The 23,761-nt window shown below is 36.6% G+C and overlaps 1 protein-coding gene across 2 annotated transcripts in view; it reads right to left on the bottom strand.

Moving 5' to 3' along the window:
* Positions 1–23,761, bottom strand: part of top2a (DNA topoisomerase II alpha) — a 28,880-nt gene that overhangs the window by 1,642 nt on the left and 3,477 nt on the right. Inside the window, exons 4-33 of one of the 2 annotated variants that reach the window (XM_051914803.1) lie at positions 22,360–22,423; positions 22,136–22,281; positions 21,956–22,053; positions 19,243–19,455; positions 18,967–19,140; positions 18,174–18,275; positions 17,954–18,091; positions 17,544–17,682; positions 17,307–17,464; positions 16,341–16,466; positions 16,148–16,258; positions 15,956–16,061; positions 14,131–14,240; positions 13,907–13,999; positions 13,691–13,805; positions 13,005–13,126; positions 12,546–12,694; positions 12,047–12,278; positions 11,792–11,926; positions 10,347–10,547; positions 10,067–10,262; positions 6,016–6,107; positions 5,785–5,928; positions 3,667–3,750; positions 3,258–3,455; positions 2,801–2,927; positions 2,300–2,443; positions 446–611; positions 285–352; positions 64–180 (exon numbers count right to left, since the gene is read on the bottom strand). In XM_051914803.1, coding sequence (XP_051770763.1) covers positions 64–180; positions 285–352; positions 446–611; positions 2,300–2,443; positions 2,801–2,927; positions 3,258–3,455; positions 3,667–3,750; positions 5,785–5,928; positions 6,016–6,107; positions 10,067–10,262; positions 10,347–10,547; positions 11,792–11,926; positions 12,047–12,278; positions 12,546–12,694; positions 13,005–13,126; positions 13,691–13,805; positions 13,907–13,999; positions 14,131–14,240; positions 15,956–16,061; positions 16,148–16,258; positions 16,341–16,466; positions 17,307–17,464; positions 17,544–17,682; positions 17,954–18,091; positions 18,174–18,275; positions 18,967–19,140; positions 19,243–19,455; positions 21,956–22,053; positions 22,136–22,281; positions 22,360–22,423 — 4,068 coding nt within the window. The remainder of the gene's footprint in view (positions 1–63; positions 181–284; positions 353–445; positions 612–2,299; positions 2,444–2,800; positions 2,928–3,257; positions 3,456–3,666; positions 3,751–5,784; positions 5,929–6,015; positions 6,108–10,066; positions 10,263–10,346; positions 10,548–11,791; positions 11,927–12,046; positions 12,279–12,545; positions 12,695–13,004; positions 13,127–13,690; positions 13,806–13,906; positions 14,000–14,130; positions 14,241–15,955; positions 16,062–16,147; positions 16,259–16,340; positions 16,467–17,306; positions 17,465–17,543; positions 17,683–17,953; positions 18,092–18,173; positions 18,276–18,966; positions 19,141–19,242; positions 19,456–21,955; positions 22,054–22,135; positions 22,282–22,359; positions 22,424–23,761) is intronic. The other variant, XM_051914804.1, reaches the window with a different exon arrangement.

Below are 23,761 nucleotides of genomic sequence, written 5' to 3'. Positions count from 1 at the left end.
TTATTACTGAAACCATGTATTTAACTTCTATCATTCTCCGAAAAGGTTACAACATTCTAGTACCTGTTGCTTTTTTCTTCGAAGCAGCACTTGTCTTTTTTGCGGCAGGTTTCTTGGTGGCTCCTTCAGCTGATTTCTTTACAGGTTTAGGAGCTGGCTCTTGGCTGGTCTCAGAAAGAGCTAATTTAACAAGCACAGCGAACAAATAAATCAGCTGCCAGGTGATGTTACAGACAAAGCTAAAGAAATGATCTGTGATGGGCAGAGAGTTGTGCAGTACTTACTGCTGGATTTGCTGCTGGTTTCTGGTTTCTCTGCCTTCGGTTTGCTGGCTTTTGCTGGTGCTTTTTTCCTGAAAGAATAAAGGAGAGTATTAGAAGATGTAATAGAGAACAGAGACAGAGAGAAGAACTGTGAGGTAAAAAGCAAGTCATGTCAGTCTTACACAACAGGTGCGGGAGGAGGGGAGTCCATATCACTGTCAGGTGCACCACTAGGTTCAGGGTTGAAAGACTCATCGTCAACAACAGCACGCTTCTGTTTACTGCTCTTCATCCAGTCATCAAACTCATCCTCACTGCTTGACAGACTGTACTTCTTTTCAGCTGCAGCTGCAACAACATGCAAGACTTATTAGCTTTAAGTTCTCAAACTCATTTTTAATATCGTTTTCTGAATTAATTGTATTATTAGCTTTAGCTAACAAAGATCCCACACCTTTTGACATTTCGATGACTTGCATACTGGATGCTCTTCATTACTGGATAACTTCTATAACCTTATAGAAATTGCACCTCTTATATTTGGTTAAACTGAATAATTGAATTTGAAAGCGGGAGCATTTTAAAGCTTTTAAATGCTCCTGTGTCTATCTGTGTAAGCGCTTGAAGAGCTTAAAGGGTTAGTTCACCCAAAAATGAAAATTCTGTCATTTATTACTCACGCTCATGTCGTTCCAGACCCGTAAGACTTACGTTAATCTTCGGAACGCAAATTGAGATATTTTTGTTTAAATCCGATGGCTCCGTGAGGCCTACACAGGGAGCAATGACATTTCCTCTCTCAAGATCCATAAAGGTACTAAAAACATATTTAAATCAGTTCATGTGAATACAGTGGTTCAATATTAATATTATAAAGCGACAAAAATATTTTTGGTGCACCAAAAAAACAAAATAACGAATTATTTAGTGATGGCCGATTTCAAAACACTGCTTCGGGACCTTCGGAGCGTAATGAATCAGCGTGCCGAATCCGCAGTTCGGAGCGCCAAAGTCACGTGATTTCAGCAGTTTGGCATGCGATTCGAATCATGATTCGACACGCTGATTCATTACGCTCCGCATCTTTCTGAAGCAGTGTTTTGAAATCGGCCATCACTAAATAAGTCGTTATTTTTTTTTTTTTTTTTTTTTGGGTGCACCAAAAATATTCTCGTCGCTTTATAATATTAATATTGAACCACTGTACTCACATGAACTGATTTAAATATGTTTTTAGTACCTTTATGGATCTTGAGAGAGGAAATGTCATTGCTCTCTATGTAGGCCTCACGTAGCCATCGGATTTCAACAAAAATATCTTAATTTGTGTTCCGAAGATCAACAAAGGTCTTACGGGTGTAAAACGGCACGAGGGTGAGTAATTAATGACAGAATTTTCATTTTTGGGTGAACTAACCCTTTAATTGATGACTATTTACAACGTTGATCATTGAAGCCAATCACAGACATATCCGATGAGCAGTGAACACAATGGCCAATCAGAGGCGTTTACGAATCCACTCAACAGCGCTCAAAGCATCACATTTTTAAAATTTCAGTACCGTCTGTACTAAAACTACCCATACCCCTAAACCTACCCATCACAGAAATGTGCAGAACACTAGATTAAGGGTACATTTACACCACAACGATGTACTAAAAACAAGTTTTTCCTTCTTCCCCCATAAGAATAAAATAAAATTCTTTAAAGTTCAGAGGCCTAAATGGTGCGAAAATATGCAATTTTTGCAGTTGTGATATTTATATGGAAAAAAGCAACAATTCTGATTCTATATAGTCATTCTATATCTCCCAATATTATGTCTAATGCTTAATTTTAGGATTGAAGCTGTGAAGTTTACTATCACAACCTGTGAGAATCACTTTTAGAATTATACTATAAAGGGCCTTTAACAAGTTTAAAAAAAGAAAAAAATGTTGATAATTTAGTACCCTTACAATATAAGGCGTACAGCATCCTTCAATATGCAAATTTCTATATCATATCTATAATGCGTGTGTAAAAAGACCCTCACCTCTGCGTTCTCTCTTTTGTCTTGGAGCCACATCCTCAGGGATGAACTCCATTTCAGACTCAGATTCTTCCTCCTCAGAAGACCAGGGGTTCTTCTTCTGGACCGGTTTAAAGGTGAGGGTGGTCTGCTTGTCTGACTTTGAGTCTGACACAGAATCGAGATGAAACCTTAGGATCAGAATTTCATGGCACTACACACATACACCTGGTAAGTTCCTATGAATTCGTATGATCTGGTTACGCTGCACTGAGGATTAGATTAGATTAGATTAGATTAGAAGTCTTCCAACAAATGATACAGTTTCAGTATTAGGCAGGCAGAAAGAGTGGCAAAGACCAATGTCGCTGCACACAAAGGTGAGTGGAAGCTCATGTGTTGCATACCGTTAGTTGAGCTAAACCAGTTTGTTACAGGACAGATCACAGCTCTAGGGACCAGAAAAGCAGCAGACCACAGACAATTTCCTCCAGTTTCATACAGTACATGTCTGTGTGTTCTTACTTTTGTCTTTGGCTGGCTCTTTCTTGATCTTCTTAGTGACTCTAGCAGTCAGTCCAGTCTCAGAGCCATCCGCTGCTGTGTCTGCCTCATCATCAAACTCCATCTTCATCACCACATCAGCCTCTTTCTAAAAATGCACAGTATTCTGAGTATTCTCTCAGGATCAGCTAAACTTATAAAAGGTCTGGTTATGAAAAACCACTGACACTGTAAAACAATCCTACACAAATGAGCATATTAGAATGATTTCTGAAGGATCGTATGACACTGAAGACCTGAATAATGGCTGCTGAAAGTTAAGCTTTGCCATCACAGGAATAAATTAATTTTTTCCCTATTTTTATACATTTAAATAATTTAATTGTAATATTAGAATATTACTGGATTTTTGATACTGTATTTGTGATAGTGACCATTCAGATATGTATTCTAACAAAAGCCATTTTGTATGCCATACCTTCGCAGTTTTGCCTCGTTTGGCTCCCTCCTTCTTAACGGCCTGGACCTTCATAGTGCTGGTGATACGGGGGATGACGCGGCGGCCTTGCGGGGTGGGCATCGTCTCGTTCTTTACCTTAATCACTTTTGATTTGCCCACTTTGCCTTTCACCTGAGGCATCATAGTCTGTGCCTCCTTCTCCTTCTGTTCTACACGCTATAAGAAGAAAAAAAAAAAAAACAGATAACCACTGATGACTGCACAAAACACTAATAAATAGGATATACATTGAAATACTCATTTTGAAAACATGAATGCCTGATTTTCATGAAATGACTTAAATTTGTCTTTTCTTTGCACAAAGCAGAAGCATCAATTTAAATAAAGGATCCACCAAATGCAAACAACAAATTGATATCTCATTTACTTCCAGTTCCTCAGTAAAAGCTGCCAAATCTTCTTTCCACAGATCAGAGGGTGCCTTCATCTTAAGTGTGTTCAACTCAGTCATCTGCAGAACAAAAACATGAGAACCTTTTTAAACTCCACTGCTATACTAAGTCACTGTTTCCATCAGGGCTTAAAAACGAAAAAAAAAAAAAAAAAAAAATTCAATTGTTTCACTCAGAGCAGAATCGTCATTTTAACATTTCTGTTCCAGCGTTTCTTCTGTATTAACGTTCCGAAACCGGTTTGTTTAGAAAAAAATAACGGTTAACGGTATTTAACTTTTTTTTTTGCCTAATTATTAATAATAATAATAATTATTATTATTATTATTATTATTATTATTATTATTAATAATAATAATAATAATAATAAGGCTAAGATGGCAAATACTGTTTTTTAATAAATAAAATATTATTATAAATAATAATAATTATTACCGATTTAATTATTAATAATAAACAATAACAATAAGTACAGCATTTTATTTATTAAAAAAAAACAAACAAAGAGTATTTGCCGTCTTAGCCAATAGGCCTACAATTATCTTTTATAACAAGATTCTGTCCAAATGTAAACCTATTAAACAAAGGAAAAACTATCAATGGTTTATAAAGTATTTTTCCAAGATATTTTAAAATGTTTGCTGTATGGTTAAAAATACCGACGCTATTCCTGAGAGGAAAGAAAAAAAAAAAAAAAAAAAAAAAAAGATATGTCGCGTATACGTTGCATTTTATTATTAGGCTACATTCAGAAATAATGTAGTTTATTGGTAAATAAAATAAAATGGTTTACAAATAGCCTAGCCTATCTCATATATATAAATGTTTGTAAACAAAATTATGAACAAAACTGCCCTATTTTATTTTACCACAAAACCTCTAAAGTTAATTCAGGCTATACCTACGTCAAGTCAAAACGAATTTAAAAAAAAAAAATTCTCTTTTCTTTTTTAACGCCATTGCAGCTTCTATTGCTATATTCAAGGCGAGAAACAGGTTTATTTATTAGAAATAAAATTAAATAAAGATGCTAAACAAATTAATTTAAGTGAATCTGAAGCCTACCTTTCTCATTCGGCACCGTTTCCATTTTTGAGACAAATGCTAAACTATTTATTATGTAAGCTTTGTACTTCACTTGCATTATCGACATCATCCTTCACATAACAGCACAGTCAGGCGATGATCACGGGTGGTAAACGGCAGATTGTATTACAGAACTGAACTGAGCAGTGTAACGTTTTATATTTTGGTTGATAGTATATTTTTTAATTATTTAACAGGCTGCGATATCAAGTAAGCAATGCAAGAATTTGTGTGCGTGCGCAAGGCGCCGGCGCGACCACTGGAATTTTTTTTCCTTCTAAGACAGTAAACTGTACTCTGTAATTTATGGTCATACAGGTAAAAGCAAGACATAATTGATACATTTACAAAAGACACTTAAATAACGAAAACAAGCAGAATGTCTGTTTCCTTTCCTAGATCTTTGGAGTGCGCCACAATGAACCACTTTTGTTTTGTTAATCTGCAGACCTATATAGTGAAATATCGCATAGCCTATAGGCCTGTGACGTTGTATGAACTCGTGTTCTACATAACCTGCCATTTTTGCTGGTTTCAAAACGCACAACAAGCTGCATATTAGCCTACTTGGCATTCATTTTCACTTAAATGTAGGCCTAATGCTTGACAGTTGGTGACGTATACTGTCCAGGGCATTGCCATTGTGACTTACCTAACCTATGATGACTTGACAGCTGAGCCTGAGCGCGTCAGCGCGGGCATTTCACTCACTGTAGAGCCTGAGCTTGGGCATTTCACACACTTTGGATGCGTCAGTACAGCTAATGCAAATGTGATGCTATCTGAATTCATGATTGGTTGACTGCCAAATCAAAATATTAAATAGAACGAAAAAAACAACATTATTAACCGGTTAATGGCCATTTTAAATTAGCGTTTCTGTTCAGAGCGATTACATTTGATTTTGTTTCCGCTTCTGGTTACGTTCAGGTCAAAATTTTGTTCGTTTCCGGTTTTCGTTCCTTGAACCGGTTCAGAGCCCTGGTTTCCATTCACCACAGACTCACCTTAGCATCTCTCTGTCTGCACAGCTCATCTTTCTTTTCTTTGGTCAGGAACCACATGGGCATGCTGAGAAGATAGTTATAATCAGGGCCAGACGTCTCCTCCTCTTTCTCCTCCTCATCCTCCCCAGCATCCTCCTCAGCATCCTACCAATCACAAAATGACACTAATGCAGGTAACATAGGGAGAAAACAAAAGCATTTCACTTGATATGAGGCTGTTGTGGGGCGTACCTTCTCCTGAGCCTGTTTCCATGCCTTGACAGGGTCAGAGTCATAGCCCATCTGCTGAAGCATGCGGATCAGCTCCTTCTTGGGTTTATTTTCTAAAAATAAGATGAGAAGCATCATATCAAAGACCTAAAGGCCTATTCTAAAAAAAAAAAAAAAAAAAAAAAAAAAAGACAGTTTTAAATATGCTAATAGTTAAAGCTAATAGTTAAATAGTTAAAGCTGCAGTCCGTAAGTTTATATTTTCCATCCGTAAATGTTACAAAGTATGCAAATATTTCCATTTTGCTGTCAGGAGTGGACGAGCCTTCTGCTAGCGCATCTCCTCTAAACTTCATAGACTTCCATGAACGAACGCGTCAAACAGAGTGCAATAGAATAGGATCGCCATAATTGACAAAAATATCCATTTTGCTAAAACGTGTGTTGTTGAACAACATATGTGCCATATGTGCAAAATTTTAAACCTACAAGTGTTTTTTTTTTTTTATTATTATTATAGCAGTAACTGTAAAGTGACTGCTGTAATGGGGTAATCAAAATATAAGCTTATAGCTAATTAGTCTGTGCTTTTGTTTTTATTTTCATTTTTAGTTCAGTGATTTTAACTTCTGCTTTAAAAAGCATTATTTTTACTTATAGATTGTAATGTTACAATGTAATGTAATTTTCCCTTTTGCACATATATAAACAGACTACATGGTTACATTCACTTTTTTTTTTTTTTAACAGCCTTCAATATGAACATTGTAGTACAACATTAGGTAGGATGTTAAATAAGATTTTTTTTTTTTAAATGCAAATAGAAACACAGAAAATACCAAGATATATACCGTATACTGCCATTTAGCCAAAAAAATACTGAGAGCCCAGCCCTACTTTCAACGCATTTTCAGTAGAGATGCACCGATGTATCAGCCAACAATCGTTATTGGCCAATAAAAGCTATTATCACTATCAGCCAATTGTTTAAAAACTGCTGATGATCAGGGCCGATTATATCCTGTCAATCAAAAGAGTGCGGAAAAACGTGATCAGACTGCAACTCATACATACTGTGTGTGAAGAAAATCAATTTTGTGTTGAATTTTAATGCATTAACAGTTTAAAAATAGTGATGAATAGAAAACGCATCTCAAACCCCGTTGCACACCATTTCCAGGAAACATGTCGTTCAACCCGGAAACCATAGCAAAAGGTTGCGCACCGGTTTGAGCTTAAATGTGCCCCTGGCCTCCCATCCAATAATCGCAAAAAGCTGTGTTCTTTGTTACTTCTGATAATAATAAAAGTTTCAGTTTTCAAATTCTGTCCATTTTATCATGAAATTCAAACAATAAATGGCGTTTTGACATGTCAGATCACTGTAATGCCTTAAATTCAGGCAGCAGTGCGAAGCGCGAGTCTTTTCTTCCTCTTCAATACAAGTTATATCTCGAAAACATGCAGGAACATCAAATGTATGTTGAAAGATATAGTACAACTTACCGGAATGTATCATGTCTCATGTAATCACCTTATTTGTGTTTCAACCACGAAAAGACGTCAATAAAACAGCTTGTGAACAATATGTCACATTTACCTCAGGAATGTTTTCCACTGTTCACAGTTCCTTAGCTATCTTTATGTGTATGCGTGTATATAAAAATAATAAAAATTAGAGAGGAGCTTATTTACTGTTAATTATATGTTTGTGTAAATTTACCATGAAGAAAACAAGTGCTTATGAAAACTACCTTATGTGATAAAGTTTTATACAAACATTTCAGTTTTTATTTGTGTAATTATTATATCTGAAAATAAACAGCAGCTGAATAATTGTAACTTCTAAATGTGTAGTGTACCAAATTAGAGGGTCCCCTGTATAGTTTGCAACATCAGGGTATATACAGGAATCATGGAGTTAAATTTAATACCTTTTAAGACCTTTAAGACTTTTTCCCATACATTTTAAGACCTCATCGCCACTTCAAGTTTAACCAGTTACATCAGCGACACTAACTTAAATATACTATATATTGATTGTAAGATAGCACAACTAAACAGTCTTAGTTTGTGATAACTCCTTATCAATGCAACATAATTCAGAAGGGTGGGAACAAAGTACAAGAGAATTAATTGAGTGACTAACCCAATACAAGGTTTATTAGAAAGAGAAACCAGAAACAAGAATTAGACCAATAAACAAAACAATTGACAAAACTTACTGAAGAGGGAAAATAAAGCTCTGAGCATTTGCGCGATAGAGACCTGCATTTTGCGTCCCATAGCGGCTTTGTGGCTAGCACTTAGCATGTGGGACTGGACAGCGTTGATCCTCATCGAGGCTACGCTAATTGCCTTCCGACACACAGAGCAGTACGCCTCACGGTTATTCCCAGAGACGGCCCTCACCCATGGTTCCAACTAGGGGTGCAACGGTTCAGTTTTTAATCGCAGTTTTAGGGTCACTGTTACGGTACGGTTCGGTATGTGCTATGTTCAGGGAAAAAAGGACTATGGTCAAATAAAAAAAGAAAATAAAAATCAAACTGCAAGCAAATAAATACAATAGAGCAAAGATACAAAGGTTTCAGGTTTTTCTGGTATCAGTAGTTTTCAGGTATACAGAAACTGAATGAAGTAACGTTAGCTATTAAAACAACACTGCATAATGTTCACAAGATTAATTATTATTAATTAAGTTACAAAAGCTATTTCATCAAGAGCAGTGAGTGATTTCCTTGTCTTTTGTTGTTCGATTAACATTAAAAACACACAGACAACAGGAATGCAAGAGCTGCTGTCTCTTTAAGACATAATGCATGGATCAGTACACTGACACTGAACACATGCGTTCTTTTGAGTGTATAAGTTCACTTAATAACCGACTATGTTTGCTAGGATACTCGCCAAGACAGGCATGTTGACAATTTTTGTGAATTTATCCATTCAAGCGCAAGACTTGAAAGAGAACTCAATGTTAGCACACTGTACACGCGCTTCCACGTGCGCGCTTCGGATGAGTGCACAAATCTTCTCACAGCGTGCGTGTAAGTTCTCTTTCACGCCTTGCGCTCGAATGTTTAAATTAGCCAGGCTTAAATGAGTTTAGTTTAAAGGCAGATAGCAATGTGTTCTGTTCGGGTCTCACCTGTGCTCACGCGCTATCAACACTCGGATGATGACAGCATAAATGACTGCTCATATAGAGCATTGAACAAAGTTTAGGGGAAGCCAGAATGCGTATCCATCGACAGAAACATACATTAGCCTAACTCTGTTTTATTTATTTTCAACAAACCATATTATAGATGCGTATGCGTTGTCAGATATGAGATGAACCGAGGTGCAAGTGTGTGCCAAAACGTGTGTGGAGAACGGCACGGTTGGATTTTTTTACTGAGAACCGTTACACCCCTAGTTCCAACTCCTTATCCTCCAACCATTTGCACGAAAACTTCTATTTTCCCCATTAGTCAATGATGTTGCTTAACAACCGTGCGTGAAAGGACCTGTGCTATCAGTCAGTCAGTGAGCGCGGTAACAGATGACATCAAATCTAGCGGGATTCTATAAATAAACTACACAGAATCACACTATTCGCCTACGCAATGATTAAATTCAGGTAAACTTTAGCATACAACCTCTTTGGACAAATATACATAATGAAGATTATACAAAATGTAATACCTTGGAAATGGCTTTTAAGACTTTAATACTTTTTAAGGGCCTTCATTTTCTCTAAATTGATTTATCAACTTTTAATACTTTTTAAGACCCCACGGACACCCTGAACATTATTTAGGAGAGGTTTTTTTCCTTAAAAAACCAAACTATCGGCAGATATCATTCTGAATAATCGGCAATAGGTATCGATGCATCTCTAAGTTTTCAGTTTAATGTATGCAAAAATGGGCTCAGCACCAAAACATTACTGATTGCTGCATCTATGACTCTGGTACCACACAGCACCGATCCAAGTGTAGGGAGAATGCTCTAGCCTATTAATATATGCTGCTTTTGCAAGTGGTGCAAAAGCAATGAGAAAAAGCAAAAACGAAGCATGTCTCACCAATGACCAGAGTGCCCTGGATCTTCTCCAGAATGAATCGGGCCTGGTTGGAGAGTCTGGCACTTTCAGCTCCCAGCATTCCTAACAGCCAGTCTTTCCTGAGGACGTAATACTTCATTCTGAGCTCAAAGAAATCCTTCAAGATGTCCTGAACAGACTCATACTTCTTCAGACTGCCCACATGATCAAACAACACCTGCATGAGGAGGAGATTATAAGCAGGATTAGGCGAAAAACAAATGCATATTGCGAAGTGTAAAATGTGGTGTGCATTGTTCACCATGGAGTGACAAGTGAGCAGGTTCTGTAGCTTGAAGACTTTGTGTAGTCCAGCTGCCTCCGCCTCTCTCAAGCGCTCTTCTGTCATCTTAATGACAAACCGCACTGTGGTGTCCGTATGATACTCCTTATAGTCTGTGATCAGAGGAGGAACCTTCTCCGAGCCGTTCAGCATCACCTCCAACACATTCTCCTTATAAGCCTGAGAGATAGTGTTATTAATCATTTATTCTAAAGAAAAGTTGTCAATTTTAGGTGCTGAACAGACTGCCATCATTTTCTGCTCAACATTCTGTATCACCCAGCCTTACGTCACATTTGAGAGGTTAAACGCAATGCTAATTTGTTTTATAAACAGCATGAAACATGAATTTGCAGTGGATGAAAGATTAGGGTAACACTTTATTTTAGGGTTTAATTCTCACTTTTAACTAGTTGCTTATTAGCATGCATATTACTAGTATATTGGTTGTTTATTAGTACTTATAAAGCACATATTAATGCCTCATTCTGCATGACTTTGTTCTACATCCCTTAATCCTACCCAATACCTAAATTTAAATGCTACAAAAACTACCTTACTAACTTAAGCAGTAAATTAGGAGTTAATTGAAGCAAAAGTTGTAGTTAATAGTGAATACGTGTTCCCTATACTGAAGTGTTACCAAGATTAGAATATTTGTAGAATACATTTTAAACCCTAGAAGACACTGCTAAAGGCTTAAAGGGATCGTTTATTCATTTTTGGGTGTTGTCATTTGTTCCTCAAGTTGTTTCAAACCCATAAGACTCATTCATCTTCAAAACACAAATCAAGATATTTTAATGAAACCTGAGAGATTAATGTCCCTCCACTGAAAGACCATGTGTGTTTTGAAGATGAATGAAAGTCTTGTTTTTTGGAAAGACAAGGGTGAGTAAATGACAATTTTTACATGTAGTTACGGTAGTAATAACTATAAATTATGCATAATTACATGCAACTAACCCTAAACCAAACACTAATCCTATCCCTAAAGTAATAGCTATTCTTACTATAAATAACGTTGTTGCCAAAAGTTTAGATAACATTGAAATCTCACAATTATAGAAAACATCTGTCAGAACTGCATGAGAACGGAATTGAAATCCTTTCCATGTCGTGTGCATGAATGGCTTAATTGCTTAAGCTTAAACTGGCAAGGCTTAAAACACATGAAAATTATACACTTTCATGACAACGCAACTCTGCACCATAATGTGAGTGTAACAGTGACACGATAACCCAAAATGTATCAGTTGTCAAATTTCTACCAGTGAGACAACCTGAATATTGTCCACTTGTCACATACCAAATGAGGGTAAACATCAACATTTGAGTCCTGTGAGGAAGCATGTATAAGATTTGATATAGCTTTAATACATACAGCCAGTCCTAAAGCAAGTACAAGAACAGACTTCACATACCTGTGTCCAGGTTTTGATTGGCAGCTCAGTGATCTCAATGGTGGTGGAGTCAATGATGGCCACCTCTCCATTGTTAACATACTGATTCTTCGCCAGTTCATCAATGGTGCCCTTGAACCCCTTATAGCTGGGCAGCTATACGTAATAGGAGTGGGCATAATAGGAGTGTAATGTTAATCAATACTGATTTGGAACATGCATTATTAAAATCACTACACATTTATGGTAGTAAACCGTTAAATTTTTTATTTTTACCATGGGAAGTGGCTCTTCTCCATTGAGCAGGCGGTGAATATTGTTGATGATCTCTCGCAGATCATAATTGGGGATGCGGCTGGCCCATCCTGTGCCAATGCCCTCACCTCCATTAGCTAGCACCAGAGGGATGATAGGAATGTACCACTCTGGCTCCACTCGCAAATTGTCATCGTAGTTATACTTCAACAGGTTATCATCCACAGCAGGGAACAGTAGACGAGCAAGCGGACTGAAAAAAAAAAAAAAAAAAAATTATTTACTTTACTAGTAATGCAATTTTAATTTGTTAGCATTATTACCAATAAATCATATAATTCAATGCCAAATATGACAAAATGTACAGATTAAATTGGACGTGCTTAAAAAAAAAAAAAAAAAAGATTGCATAATTGTTTTAATGCAGTGAAAGATAGCAGCTGCCCATGTAGTCATGACAGCAAGACAGCTCACTGGGTTCTGGTAAAGAGCCATAATCACAGGCTGTGTGTCTGTGTACCTGAGCATGGTAAAGATGTATCTGGGGCTGGCAGAGTCTTTGCCTCCATGCAGACGTGTGCCAAACTGACCCAGAGGCTGAAGCAGATTTAAATTATTACTGCCCACAAAGTTCTGGGCAAGACCCACAATGGTCATCATCAGAGAGACCTGAGGAAGAGGAAAAAAAAAAAAAGTTAGCATGGCCTCAAGTTATTGGAGTATGGGCCTATTGGAGTATTGTGTACTGATATAAATTCTGTGGACTGTTGGATCATTTGAAAAAAACTACCAGGTTCATTGGCTTAACATCATGACATCACTTTGCATGTTTCAATAATCAAAACATGATCATGTATTTTTGAGTCTTAGCACAATTCTTCTGAATGTGTATTAGATTTATGTCTTGTTAAAAAACAAAAGCAACAAAACGTTCTTAAAATACAGATTGCACAATGAAATCAAGCAAATAAGTCCTCACCTCTCCATGGTGGTACGCTGACATCTCAGCCACTGATCCAGCCAACTGGGCCACTTTCACCTCTCTCTTATCATTCCTCTTAAAACAGCAGAAAATCACTTTCCTCTGACCTGGTTTCAGCCCTGAAACACACACAAATTACTTCTTTGCATGTTTGTTCAAAAGTTACTATATTTTCTCAATCCTACAGAAAAATTAATTCTTGTCCTGCATCTTAGAGTCAGTCGCAACATCTGCTTCATGACATGCTTCATAATGCAAAGTTAGTTTTTTTTTTTTTTAAAACCGTAGTATCGTCAATATGGCAGTACCTTAAGTTATGTTGTATCTGCAGCAGTTACACTATTTGAACACTTATGGTTGCAAAAACATTACAAAAGTCTTTTTGAGTGCTGTTGCCTTATGTGCCCTGTGTAGTAAATGCTGTGTAGAATTCATGGCTTAATTTGGTCCATTTTGTAGATTTTAATTATGAATTAACAGTACTGCACAGTATCACAGTACTACTTGGTATTGTAATACTTCAGCTTGTATAGTATTCCATGATGCTTTTATGGTATCATGAAAACCCTAAATTGTACTGCCTAACCTTTGGAATAGCCTTTACAACTACATAGAAATAAAGCAACAGTGAATATTGAAATGACTGATGCATATGTAATGTTGGAGAATGTAGGGTTTCTCACCATCCACCAAGCAGGGAAGTGATCTCTCATTGTCAGAGTTGGAAAACTGCACAAGCTCTTTATTAATGAAGTCATGGTAGGTGAGGGACGTAGTTTCCTGTCCGTACAGATACTCCTGTGAAAAGCAGAAACAAGATCATGCTTCCTGGTGGAACACAAACATTATCTCTATTCCTAAAAAGCACATCTCTAGATTGATTTTCAGGGTTGTGGCACCTCAGGCAGGTTGTGTTCTCTGCGTTGACGTCTGTTGATCATGAAGCTTGTCAGCCACTCCTTCCTCTCCTCTACCATCTTCTTACTAAAGGCCTGCAAATAAAGCAGCAAACATCTTCAGGAAGCTTAATTTTAAAGCCCTTTTTATGAGGTCACTGTGACACTACTGTTTTTTGTAAATTTAGTCAAACAATACAATGTACTACAACAGAAAAATAGATTACCAGGGTGATAGCCTCATCATCGGCTGGCCCGGAGTACTTAAAAGGGATTCGATGTCTCGTCATATCCGAAAAATACTCCTTGGCCTCCTTAGATGTGCTGGTACCCAAACCTGGAGAGAGGCAGATGGAAAACTACATGTGAGATATTTACAACCAACCACGTACACATGCACATGCACATTTTAGAACCACTTTAAAATGTTATTGTAAGCACTAGGATTGGGCGATATGACCAAAATCTTATTTCACAATGAGTAATTGTTTTACAATAACAATATTAAGATAGTCATTTCTTATTTTTAGTTATTAAAAATAAAGCAAACTACAAAAACAGAACAAATAGAGTAAAGAAACAAATTGAATTATTTTTCAGGTACAATAGATTTAACATGCAAGAAATACTACATAAATTGAATCAAATTTAAAACAAATACTGCAGTCTTCACTGTATGAAGTAAATAGGGTTGGGTATCGAAAACCGGTACCAAATTTCCAAGAACCGAGGATTCGATAAGACGTGCATTTCGATTCCGCTTTATGATTCCAGTATTCACATTATAATGTAATTTTAAACCATTTAAGTGCAAGACGACATGAAAGAAGTCGCGCACTGTTTTGCGTGCCACGCAGTTAATTTCCTCTTGTAGGCCTAAGTGTTCTGTAGGCTGCGGATTTATCTTTTTCTTTGTTATTTAGCTGCAACAGAATTTTTCAAAAAGACAATAAACATGTTTGACTTTTTTTTTTAACCTTAGAATCAAAAGGAATCAATAAGCAGAATCAATAAATTTCGAACGACATCCAACCCTGGAAGTAAATGAATTGATTTTTAAAGTTATTCAGTCAAAGACTAATTCTCTTTATCTTTTGTTTATTTAAAATTAATAACAGATGGCAGCAGGTATATTAGCTGCCGTCTCTTTAAAGTGCCCCTATTAGGCTTATTCAGATTTTACCTTTCATGCAATGTGTTATATAGCTGTTTGTGAATGTAAAAGGCCTGCAAAGTTTTAAAGATCAAAATAATTGTCTCCAAAAAGAATGAACCGATTCTGAACTGCGGAAATAAGTCAGTCTTATTTCCGTAACAATCATATGTATCAGGTGTGTAAGTTGCAACATCTTGCTATTGGGGTAATGGTCTTTGACCATTCAAGCACAATAAGTTGCGAAAGTGAACTGAATTTGTCTGAGGCGTATTTCTGTGCATGCGCTTCAGGTGTTTATCAGTCAGTGTGAGCACTGCATTGACGGCTTATTTCGCTTAATTTTTTTTTTTTTTTTTTTTTACATCATGCACATCCTGCTTTTTACCTTCTCATTCACGCATTTTTTAATCACTAAAGCAGTGGTTCTCAACTAGGGGGCTGTGACCCACTAGGGGGCTGTGACCCACTAGGGGGCTGTGACCCACTAGGGGGCTGTGACCCACTAGGGAGTCCGAGCTGACTTCTATGAGGGTCTTAAGATAACTTCAAATATTTAAAAAAAAATAAAAAATAATTAATCTTTTTAGGTGAGGGGTGGCCTTTAAATATTTTCTCTTCAACCATGGGGGTCTTGGAGTGAAAAAGGTTAAGAACCACTGCTCTGAAGTGTCAATAACTTTAAGTAGTGCTGTGCTACTGACATATTTGTGAACCGCAAATAAACGAAATAGCAAAACCTCTAACGATAGGCACGTGTTATCATACCACCTAGGCCTAGTAAACACCCAGTGTGCTGGTGACCCAGTCTGTGACCCCTTCACTTATACAGAGATAAGGACTGAGTAAAAACATTGCTTACGTTTGCCAGTGGACTACCACAGGTGTTTGAGACAAACCTTTGTAGTATTTGATCTTCCAGGATTTGATGTTACTTTGTTTCTCCTTCCACTCCGTGAACTCTGGGATACTGTAGAAAGAAAGCTCCTGCTTCTTATTGGATGCCTAGAAAATAACACCGATAATCAACAAGATGTTTCCACAACAAACATTTTTAGGCACTGTTGATGACAAGAGCAGTTGGCATCTACCTTGATGATAGGGGTGATGAACTCTTCAAGGAAGTTGTGGCGCAGCAGTGATGGCCAGTTATGATGGATGAAGTTGATGAGAAGACCTTTAATGTGAGATCCGTCTTGATCCTGCAGAAATCACCCAACATTACACAAAACAAACTACAACTGTCCCATATCCTGTAATGGACACACTGTAGTTGAGTCTGACCTGATCTGTCATGATCATGAGCCTGCCATAACGCAGGCTTTTGAGTGATTCAGGGTCACTATAGTTCTTCTTGTACTGCAGACCCAGGATTTTTATGATGTTGTTGATCTCAGCGTTCTCCATGATCTACAAAAAAAAGAAAACCTGTCTCAAATGACATAGAATGTAAAACTACTGTTCCTATACTTTATCTGAAAAATAAATGATTCTAAACCCATTTTACTTTCTTGTGTGAAGAACAGGAGAATGTCTTTGTATGTACAAAGTAAATGGGGATTTGAGACCGTTGTGGTCACCATTCACTTTCATTATATGGAAAAGAGAAACTTCAAATGGCAAATTGCACATTTCTCAATTTGCATGCTTTTAAATTAGCCATTAAGCTAACATACATTACACCAGTACTATAATCATAATATCTACACACACACAAATGGTTAAGAACAACAGAAATCTATTGTAGGGCTCTTTGGTGATTAGTAATATTTATTAGCTAACAATATTCTTTTATTTACCATACATAGAATTATCTAACATTTAATGAGAAACTAAATTGTGAAAATCAGCTACTAAATATTTTAGCAGATATAGATATTCATACAAGTGGATCACTACTTTGCAGATGCAGTCAACTTGGTTGAGTGTTCACAGACCAGCTTTGATCGTTTCAATACGGCAGATGGCTTGCGTATATCAGCCCATAGGGTTATAATCAATACAAATTCCCTTAGATTTACATGAAAAATGTGAACTGTCACATTAGCTTTCTAGCCAAGAAAAATCTTTAAAAAAAAAAAAAAAAAAGGAAACATGACAACGCTAATAGACAACAATAATAATAATAATAATAATAATAATAATAATAATAATAACCCACAAAATTTCTCTTTTCTTTTGTGAAGTCTGTAATTGAAATGACCCAAGTGGTAAATAAAAGCCTTAGGTGTAGTTTTTTTTTTTATTGACCTGTTTGTGTGACGCCTCTCGCACGTTGAGGATTTTACCACGCAGAGGGAAGACACCATAGCGATCACGTCCCACCACACCCAGACCCGACACAGCCAGAGTTTTGGCTGAGTCTCCTTCAGTCAGGATCAGAGTGCAGCTAGTGGAATTCTTCCCACCTGAAACAAACAAACCATCCTGAAAACATCCAGGCAGAACAATCCTAACATTTTAAGAGCACAACAAATCTCTTGTTACCTGCATCGTTGGCATCATCCAGCTTGGGTACTCCTTTAATCTTAGTGTGTTTGACAGCAGAGCATTTCTTATTGAGCTGAGCCTGGGCTTTAAACTTCACCCAGTTCATAATGCTCTCCACAATTCCACAGCTATTAGCCTACAGACAAGACACAGAGGTAATTTCACTCAGGAGTTTTACAGCCAAAGTATCTGTACTTTTGACAACACTATTACCTGCAAACCGAACTGTATGTGCTGCTGGTATAGCAATATGCCATGCATACTAAAATTTGACTGTTTCCTATTGATCATGGCAGCAATAATTGTTGTCAAATGCTGGAGAGGAGCATTACATGCAGCACATCGACTATCCCATGATTTAATTTAGCATGGTTCAGTCTCAATGATTAAGGGGTCACATTTCTTACCTGTTTAATGAACTTGTCACTCAGAGAGCAGGTGGAACCGAAACTCTTCTGCTGTAAGGTCATGTTCTCTTTGGTCTGAGAGTCAAAGCTGGGGTTCTCAATCAGACAGTTCACAAACAACCACATGTGATTCTTCACCTGCACACACAGAGTTCAACCAGGTCAACCAGACAGCCATAATCTTTGAGTTTTATCAGGTTTGCTCATAATCTGGATGTACCTGGAAAGGTTTGACAGCCACTCCAGCCTTGTTCTTCTTTTTCACCACTTCAATCAGTTTGGACACAATCTGGTCTGCAACATAGTCTGTGTGTCTGCCACCCTGAAACACAAACACTGTATTGAAAGAACCTCCCTCTGTCAATTCACAGTATCTGAGACAGATTAAAGAGGCATATTATGTCCACCTAAGTTTACAGGTAAACTCTAAATGGGGTTTCAGGTCACCCTTAAAAACGATCAAATAACTTGGTGGCACTCTCAAACAGACCATTTTGCTTAGTGGTTGTGGAACGTTGAATGACAGCTGAAATTGAATGATAATTGAATTTTGCAACATTAAAATAATGCTATTTTAGTGTTTATTACTGTGAAGCTGCTTTGAAACAACATGTATTGTATAAAGCACTATATAAATGTGACTTGATTTCAGTCTCGTGTCACATAGGCATATCAGATTCCGCAAGAGTTATACAAAATCGATGGGGTTTGTTCTCATGTCAAGCAAGTACAGTTGAGCTTCCAATTACCATATTTGTTGTGCATTGATAAATGTTTAAGTGAGAATAAAACCCTCAATTAAATCTTTATATCAAGCAATCATGCCTCTTCAATAGACTTGGATTAAACCACTAGATTTTCATGGATTACTATTACTAAGCTTTTTGCAAACATACTTTTAATGGAGGGACAAAAGTGAGGTTTCATTACAAATATAGTCAAAATCAAACAGTTTAGCAAAATCAATCATTATGCCAACAACAATGCCATGTTGTAAACCTGAAGACGTTTACCTTAGTCGTGGCGATGCCGTTAACAAAGCTGACTTGCTGGAACCCCTTATCACTAAGGGTAAGACACACCTCCCAGCGTTCATTTGCACTCTCATGGACTATCGTCAGGGGAGAACCAGTCTCATCCACCTTATCCTTCAAATACAGGTCCACGTAACTACGGAAACTATTCACCTGAAAGATAAAGGAACAAACTTAGATGGGAAAAATACAGTGATATAAACAAACAACAGAAAAATTAACGGAGTCAAGTGCAAAACCCAATCATCTACTTACTGGCAGTTTCTTGCCGTTGAGATAGACACGGACGCCCTTAGTGGAGCCAGCGATGTCATATGCTCGTCGAGTTAGCAGCGCAACAGTGTCTTTATCTAAAGCCTGCATCTTAAACTTTGCCAGGTCCGGCTGGAATGTGATGCAGGTGTAGTCATCACCATCAAAGGGTTTGATCTTAGACTCGCCTGCTCGGCCCATGTTATCAAACCATGTCTTTGGGGAAAAGAATAAAACTTTTACCACTTTTGTTCCAAGATAAGGCACATCACATTCTGATCAATGGTTGACACTAAGTCACATTTGGCTGTATTATAGCTAAAGTATGACCATCACTGATCTCTTAATATGACTGGATTGCCAGCAGGCAGTGAAGCCATTTAAGTGTTCGAGCTGCCATATTGATATCACCATAACCAGAGGGTGTCAAAATGCTAAATGCAGATACCTTGACCTGAAATAACATGGTTAGAAATGTTTATTGAGATTAGTTTTAAGGATTATAGGTATATTTGTTTATGGTAATTTTATGCAGGATATAAAATATAGAAACAGGGTTTTTCCTGGGTCAAAAATGGTCTTCAGTGGTGGCAGACAAACACGGTCATCCACACACCCAGTACAAAGTATCCTTTCCATGTGAACATGGGAGCCCAGTACTGACAATAAATCCAAAATACATGCAACGAAACAGTTTGTAATATTAACTTATCCTATTTATTCATGAACTAAAATATATTTACTGTCAGCACAGATCATAAAACAAAGTGCTTAGAACTATTTTATATGTAATTTGTACATTTACATGTAAAAACTGAATTTGAAAAGCAAAAAAAAAAAAAAATAAATAAATTGTTGGTAATAATAAAAGAATTCGCAAGCATGCAACGCCATTTTGAGCAGATTCTGACTACCTTTAACATATGATTGGCCATTGCGTTCACAGTAGGGATGTCAGTTTACACAAATTCCCATGATCAATCTCCGTTTCAATTAATAATAAATTAATTGATTGATTAATCGTTCGCCTTAATACTGCAATATGCGTCTACTGCAGTGGCATAGAGTCAACAGCATGACAAGGTGTGCAAATGCTGCTCAAAACACCATGTCCAAATGAATGAGAAGGGTTTTAAATCTAAATAAAGGGCTAGTAGGATTGTAAAATGAGTCAATGTGATTTAATAAATAATCAATTACTTATTTAATAATCAAATATAACAACTAACACGTCACCAACGCCGCCTCGGATGTGTGCTTGTCAGAATGTGTACTCCTGTTGTGGACACGCTCTTCCTGGAACAACATGCTGAAACGGCAACTAAATTTGCACTATTTTAACGATTTATTAAAATAGTGCTCTCAATGTTATGTAATATGACCAAATCATAGTTATTAAACGTGCATCGTTGTCTGAATGAACACCGGTAAACCAGAGCACTTTATATAATTTAACTCAAAGAAATGCATCCTACGAGACTAATCAGATATATACAAAATAAACAATATTACAAATTATATCTGCACAAAATGACGTGAAAGTACAAGTGAACTTGAACTAAGTTACATGCTATTCAGAATGTGTGACTTGACACACTCTTCCTGGAACAATGCAATGAATCACGCCAACTAAATAAAAATAATTCACAATGTTTTATTACAATATTGTTCTCTTGCCCCCGGTTTCATAGTCAAGGCTTAAGCCTAGTCCCAGACTAAAATGCATGTTGAGCTGTTTTAACTGAAAAAAACTTGCTCTGACATATCTTAAAATATGTCAGAGCCATTGATTTTTCTCAAGATACACACCAGTAATGTTTTTTTTTCTAAGGTATGTTTATATAAGCTTCTTAAATGCCCTAATTGAACTAAGGCTTAATTCTGGCTTAATCTAAGGGCGTACTCACACTAGGCGCTCTGAACCGTGCCCGAGCGCGTTTGACCCCCAAAGCCCGGTTCGTTTGACTAGTGTGATCACTCCAAACCGTGCCCGCAGCATGCGTGTGCATGAACCTGCTTAAGCGACAGTCGATAAGTTTTATTGATTAAATGTATTAGACAATTAATCGATCATCAATTAATCGTTAACATCCTTAGTTCACCCGTTTAACATATGTCTGTGAATGGCTACAAAGCTCAAAAAAAATCTGCAAAAACATGTAAATAGAAACCTTTCATGCTCTTCACTGAGCACATTTAAACACTCATGTGGGGCATTTTAAAGCAGCCAGCTATCAGCGGATACCGGTATTGCAGAACGTTAGGTATAGTTACATTACATCAAATAAATCTTTGGCAGCACAAAGATTCAATTTGGCGGCTGCCAAAATATTTTCAATTCAGGAAAAACCCTGTTCAGATATAAAATCCTGACTCATTACATAATGTTCACTATTGAAATCAGATGATTTCCTATTTATTCAATAGGATGTGTGGGAATCCCAATATGGCAGCATGAGGGTGTCATGTTATAAGCAAATCAGTTGTTTGTTATATATCAGTGATCATAATACAAATAAGCATAGCATACCTCGTATTGTTTTGGATTAATAATTCAAATATTCAAAACAATACTACTGTATACTTGTATCATTAATACATGGATATAATATTCATAATAAAATGATCTATATATAAATAAAACATAGGTTAAAAAAAAAAAAAAAAACATTTGTGAGAATTCAACATGCTTTGAGTAGTCCGGTATCAGGCTTACCTGTTTGAAACAATGTTTAGACTCTCGGCAGGCGGTCTCTACAGTAAATTTAATGCTGAAGATATTACATAGCTTCGCACCATATCCATTACGGCCACCTGATGACAATACAAATGATTACACATATCCATTAAGTCTAGAGCTTTGAAATGAATCCAATCACTTCCAGTGCAACCTCACCTGTGACTTTCTTCTCGTCATCATCATAGTTACTGGAGGTCAAGAGCTGGCCGAAGATCAGGGCAGGAACATACACCTTTTCTACTTTGTGCTCGACCACAGGAATACCCTTCCCGTTGTTCCACACACTGATGGTGTTATTCTCTCTGCACACACAAACACAAATCACTTAGACATCCTCTCGATCTACACCACTGACCAACCAGAGTATGAGCAGTACTTACGGGTCAATGTTGACCTTGATGCAGTTCATAGCCTTGTCCCTCTGTTTGTTATCAGCAGCATTCACTATGAATCAAAGAATATTACACTCAAGCAGCAGTCATTTGAGCATGTCTTCTCTTTATAAGGCTAAAATTGAGTCAACATTCAAACGTGCTCGCTTTTACAATATTTGATATGAGCGTTGATTAATGTTTATGTGAATAAAAACCTCAATTAAATCTGTTTATTATATAAAGTGAGCGTGTCTCTTCAGAAGACTTGGATTGAAGGGCTTAATTCATATGGATTAATGTTAGCATGTTTTTATGATTGTTAAATTTTAGTTTGCCTGAATAAAAAGTCAATGCAAACAAACCAGTACATAAGACAAAAAAAAAAATATATATATATATATATATATATATATATATATATACATACATACATACATACATACACATACACACACACACAGATAGCGAAAAAAAAAAAATAAGTATCAGACATAAGGTAGTTTACAACAATCAATAAGAAAATGCATAATACAAGAGAAAACCAAAGTGCCAACCAACAAACAAACAAAACAACAAAACAACAATATAGATATAGAACATATATAAATATAGAACATCTTGTTTGTCTCTCTCTCTCTCAATATTATAAAGCTACGAGAAAACTTTTTGTGCACCAAAATAACCACTTTTCAATGATATATAGCGATGGCCGATTTCAAAACACTGCTTCGAATCTTTTGTTCATCAAAGTCACGTGATTTCAGAAGTTTGGAATTTTGACACGCGATCCGAATCACTGATTCGAAACAAAAGATTTGAAGCAGTGTTCTGAAATCGGCCATCACTAGCTATCGTTGAAAAGTCGTTATTTGTTTTTTTGGGGGCACAAAAAGTATTCGCGTCGCTTTATAATATTAAGATTGAACCACTGAACTACTGCATACATGTTGATGGCACATGAAAAAAAAAAAAAAAAAAAAGGTATATATAAATATAAATAACATTTTTGGGTTCATTTGGGAACAACTGATTGATTTAAAAATAAATAAATAAATAAATAAATAAATAAAATAAAATATTGGCCCCCCACTCCAAAATATTTTTTCGTTGTTGCAACGTTGTGCAACAATGGTACAGAATCATAGAGAAAATTATCAAAATCTAATTTTTTTTTTTTTAAATGTCAAGAAATCATTAAGTAAAAAGGGAAACACACTTAAGACATTGTTATACTGAATTTGATACATGCATAGGTCTGTATCATGTAGTGTCATGCCATATAATGTACTTCATGTAATAAGATTTCACTCTGTACGAAACTTCAAAAAGCACTTCTCTGCTGTGAAATAGTGGTGCATGTTACAATTTTTGCACATCACTTGGGATGTTCCTGCACACCCAGGAACCC

The sequence above is a fragment of the Ctenopharyngodon idella genome, chromosome 12 (genome assembly GCF_019924925.1).
Source record: "Ctenopharyngodon idella isolate HZGC_01 chromosome 12, HZGC01, whole genome shotgun sequence".
Taxonomy (NCBI): domain Eukaryota; kingdom Metazoa; phylum Chordata; class Actinopteri; order Cypriniformes; family Xenocyprididae; genus Ctenopharyngodon; species Ctenopharyngodon idella.
The sequence above is the reverse complement of the archived record's forward strand: the minus strand, read 5'-3'. Positions and strand labels throughout refer to the sequence as shown.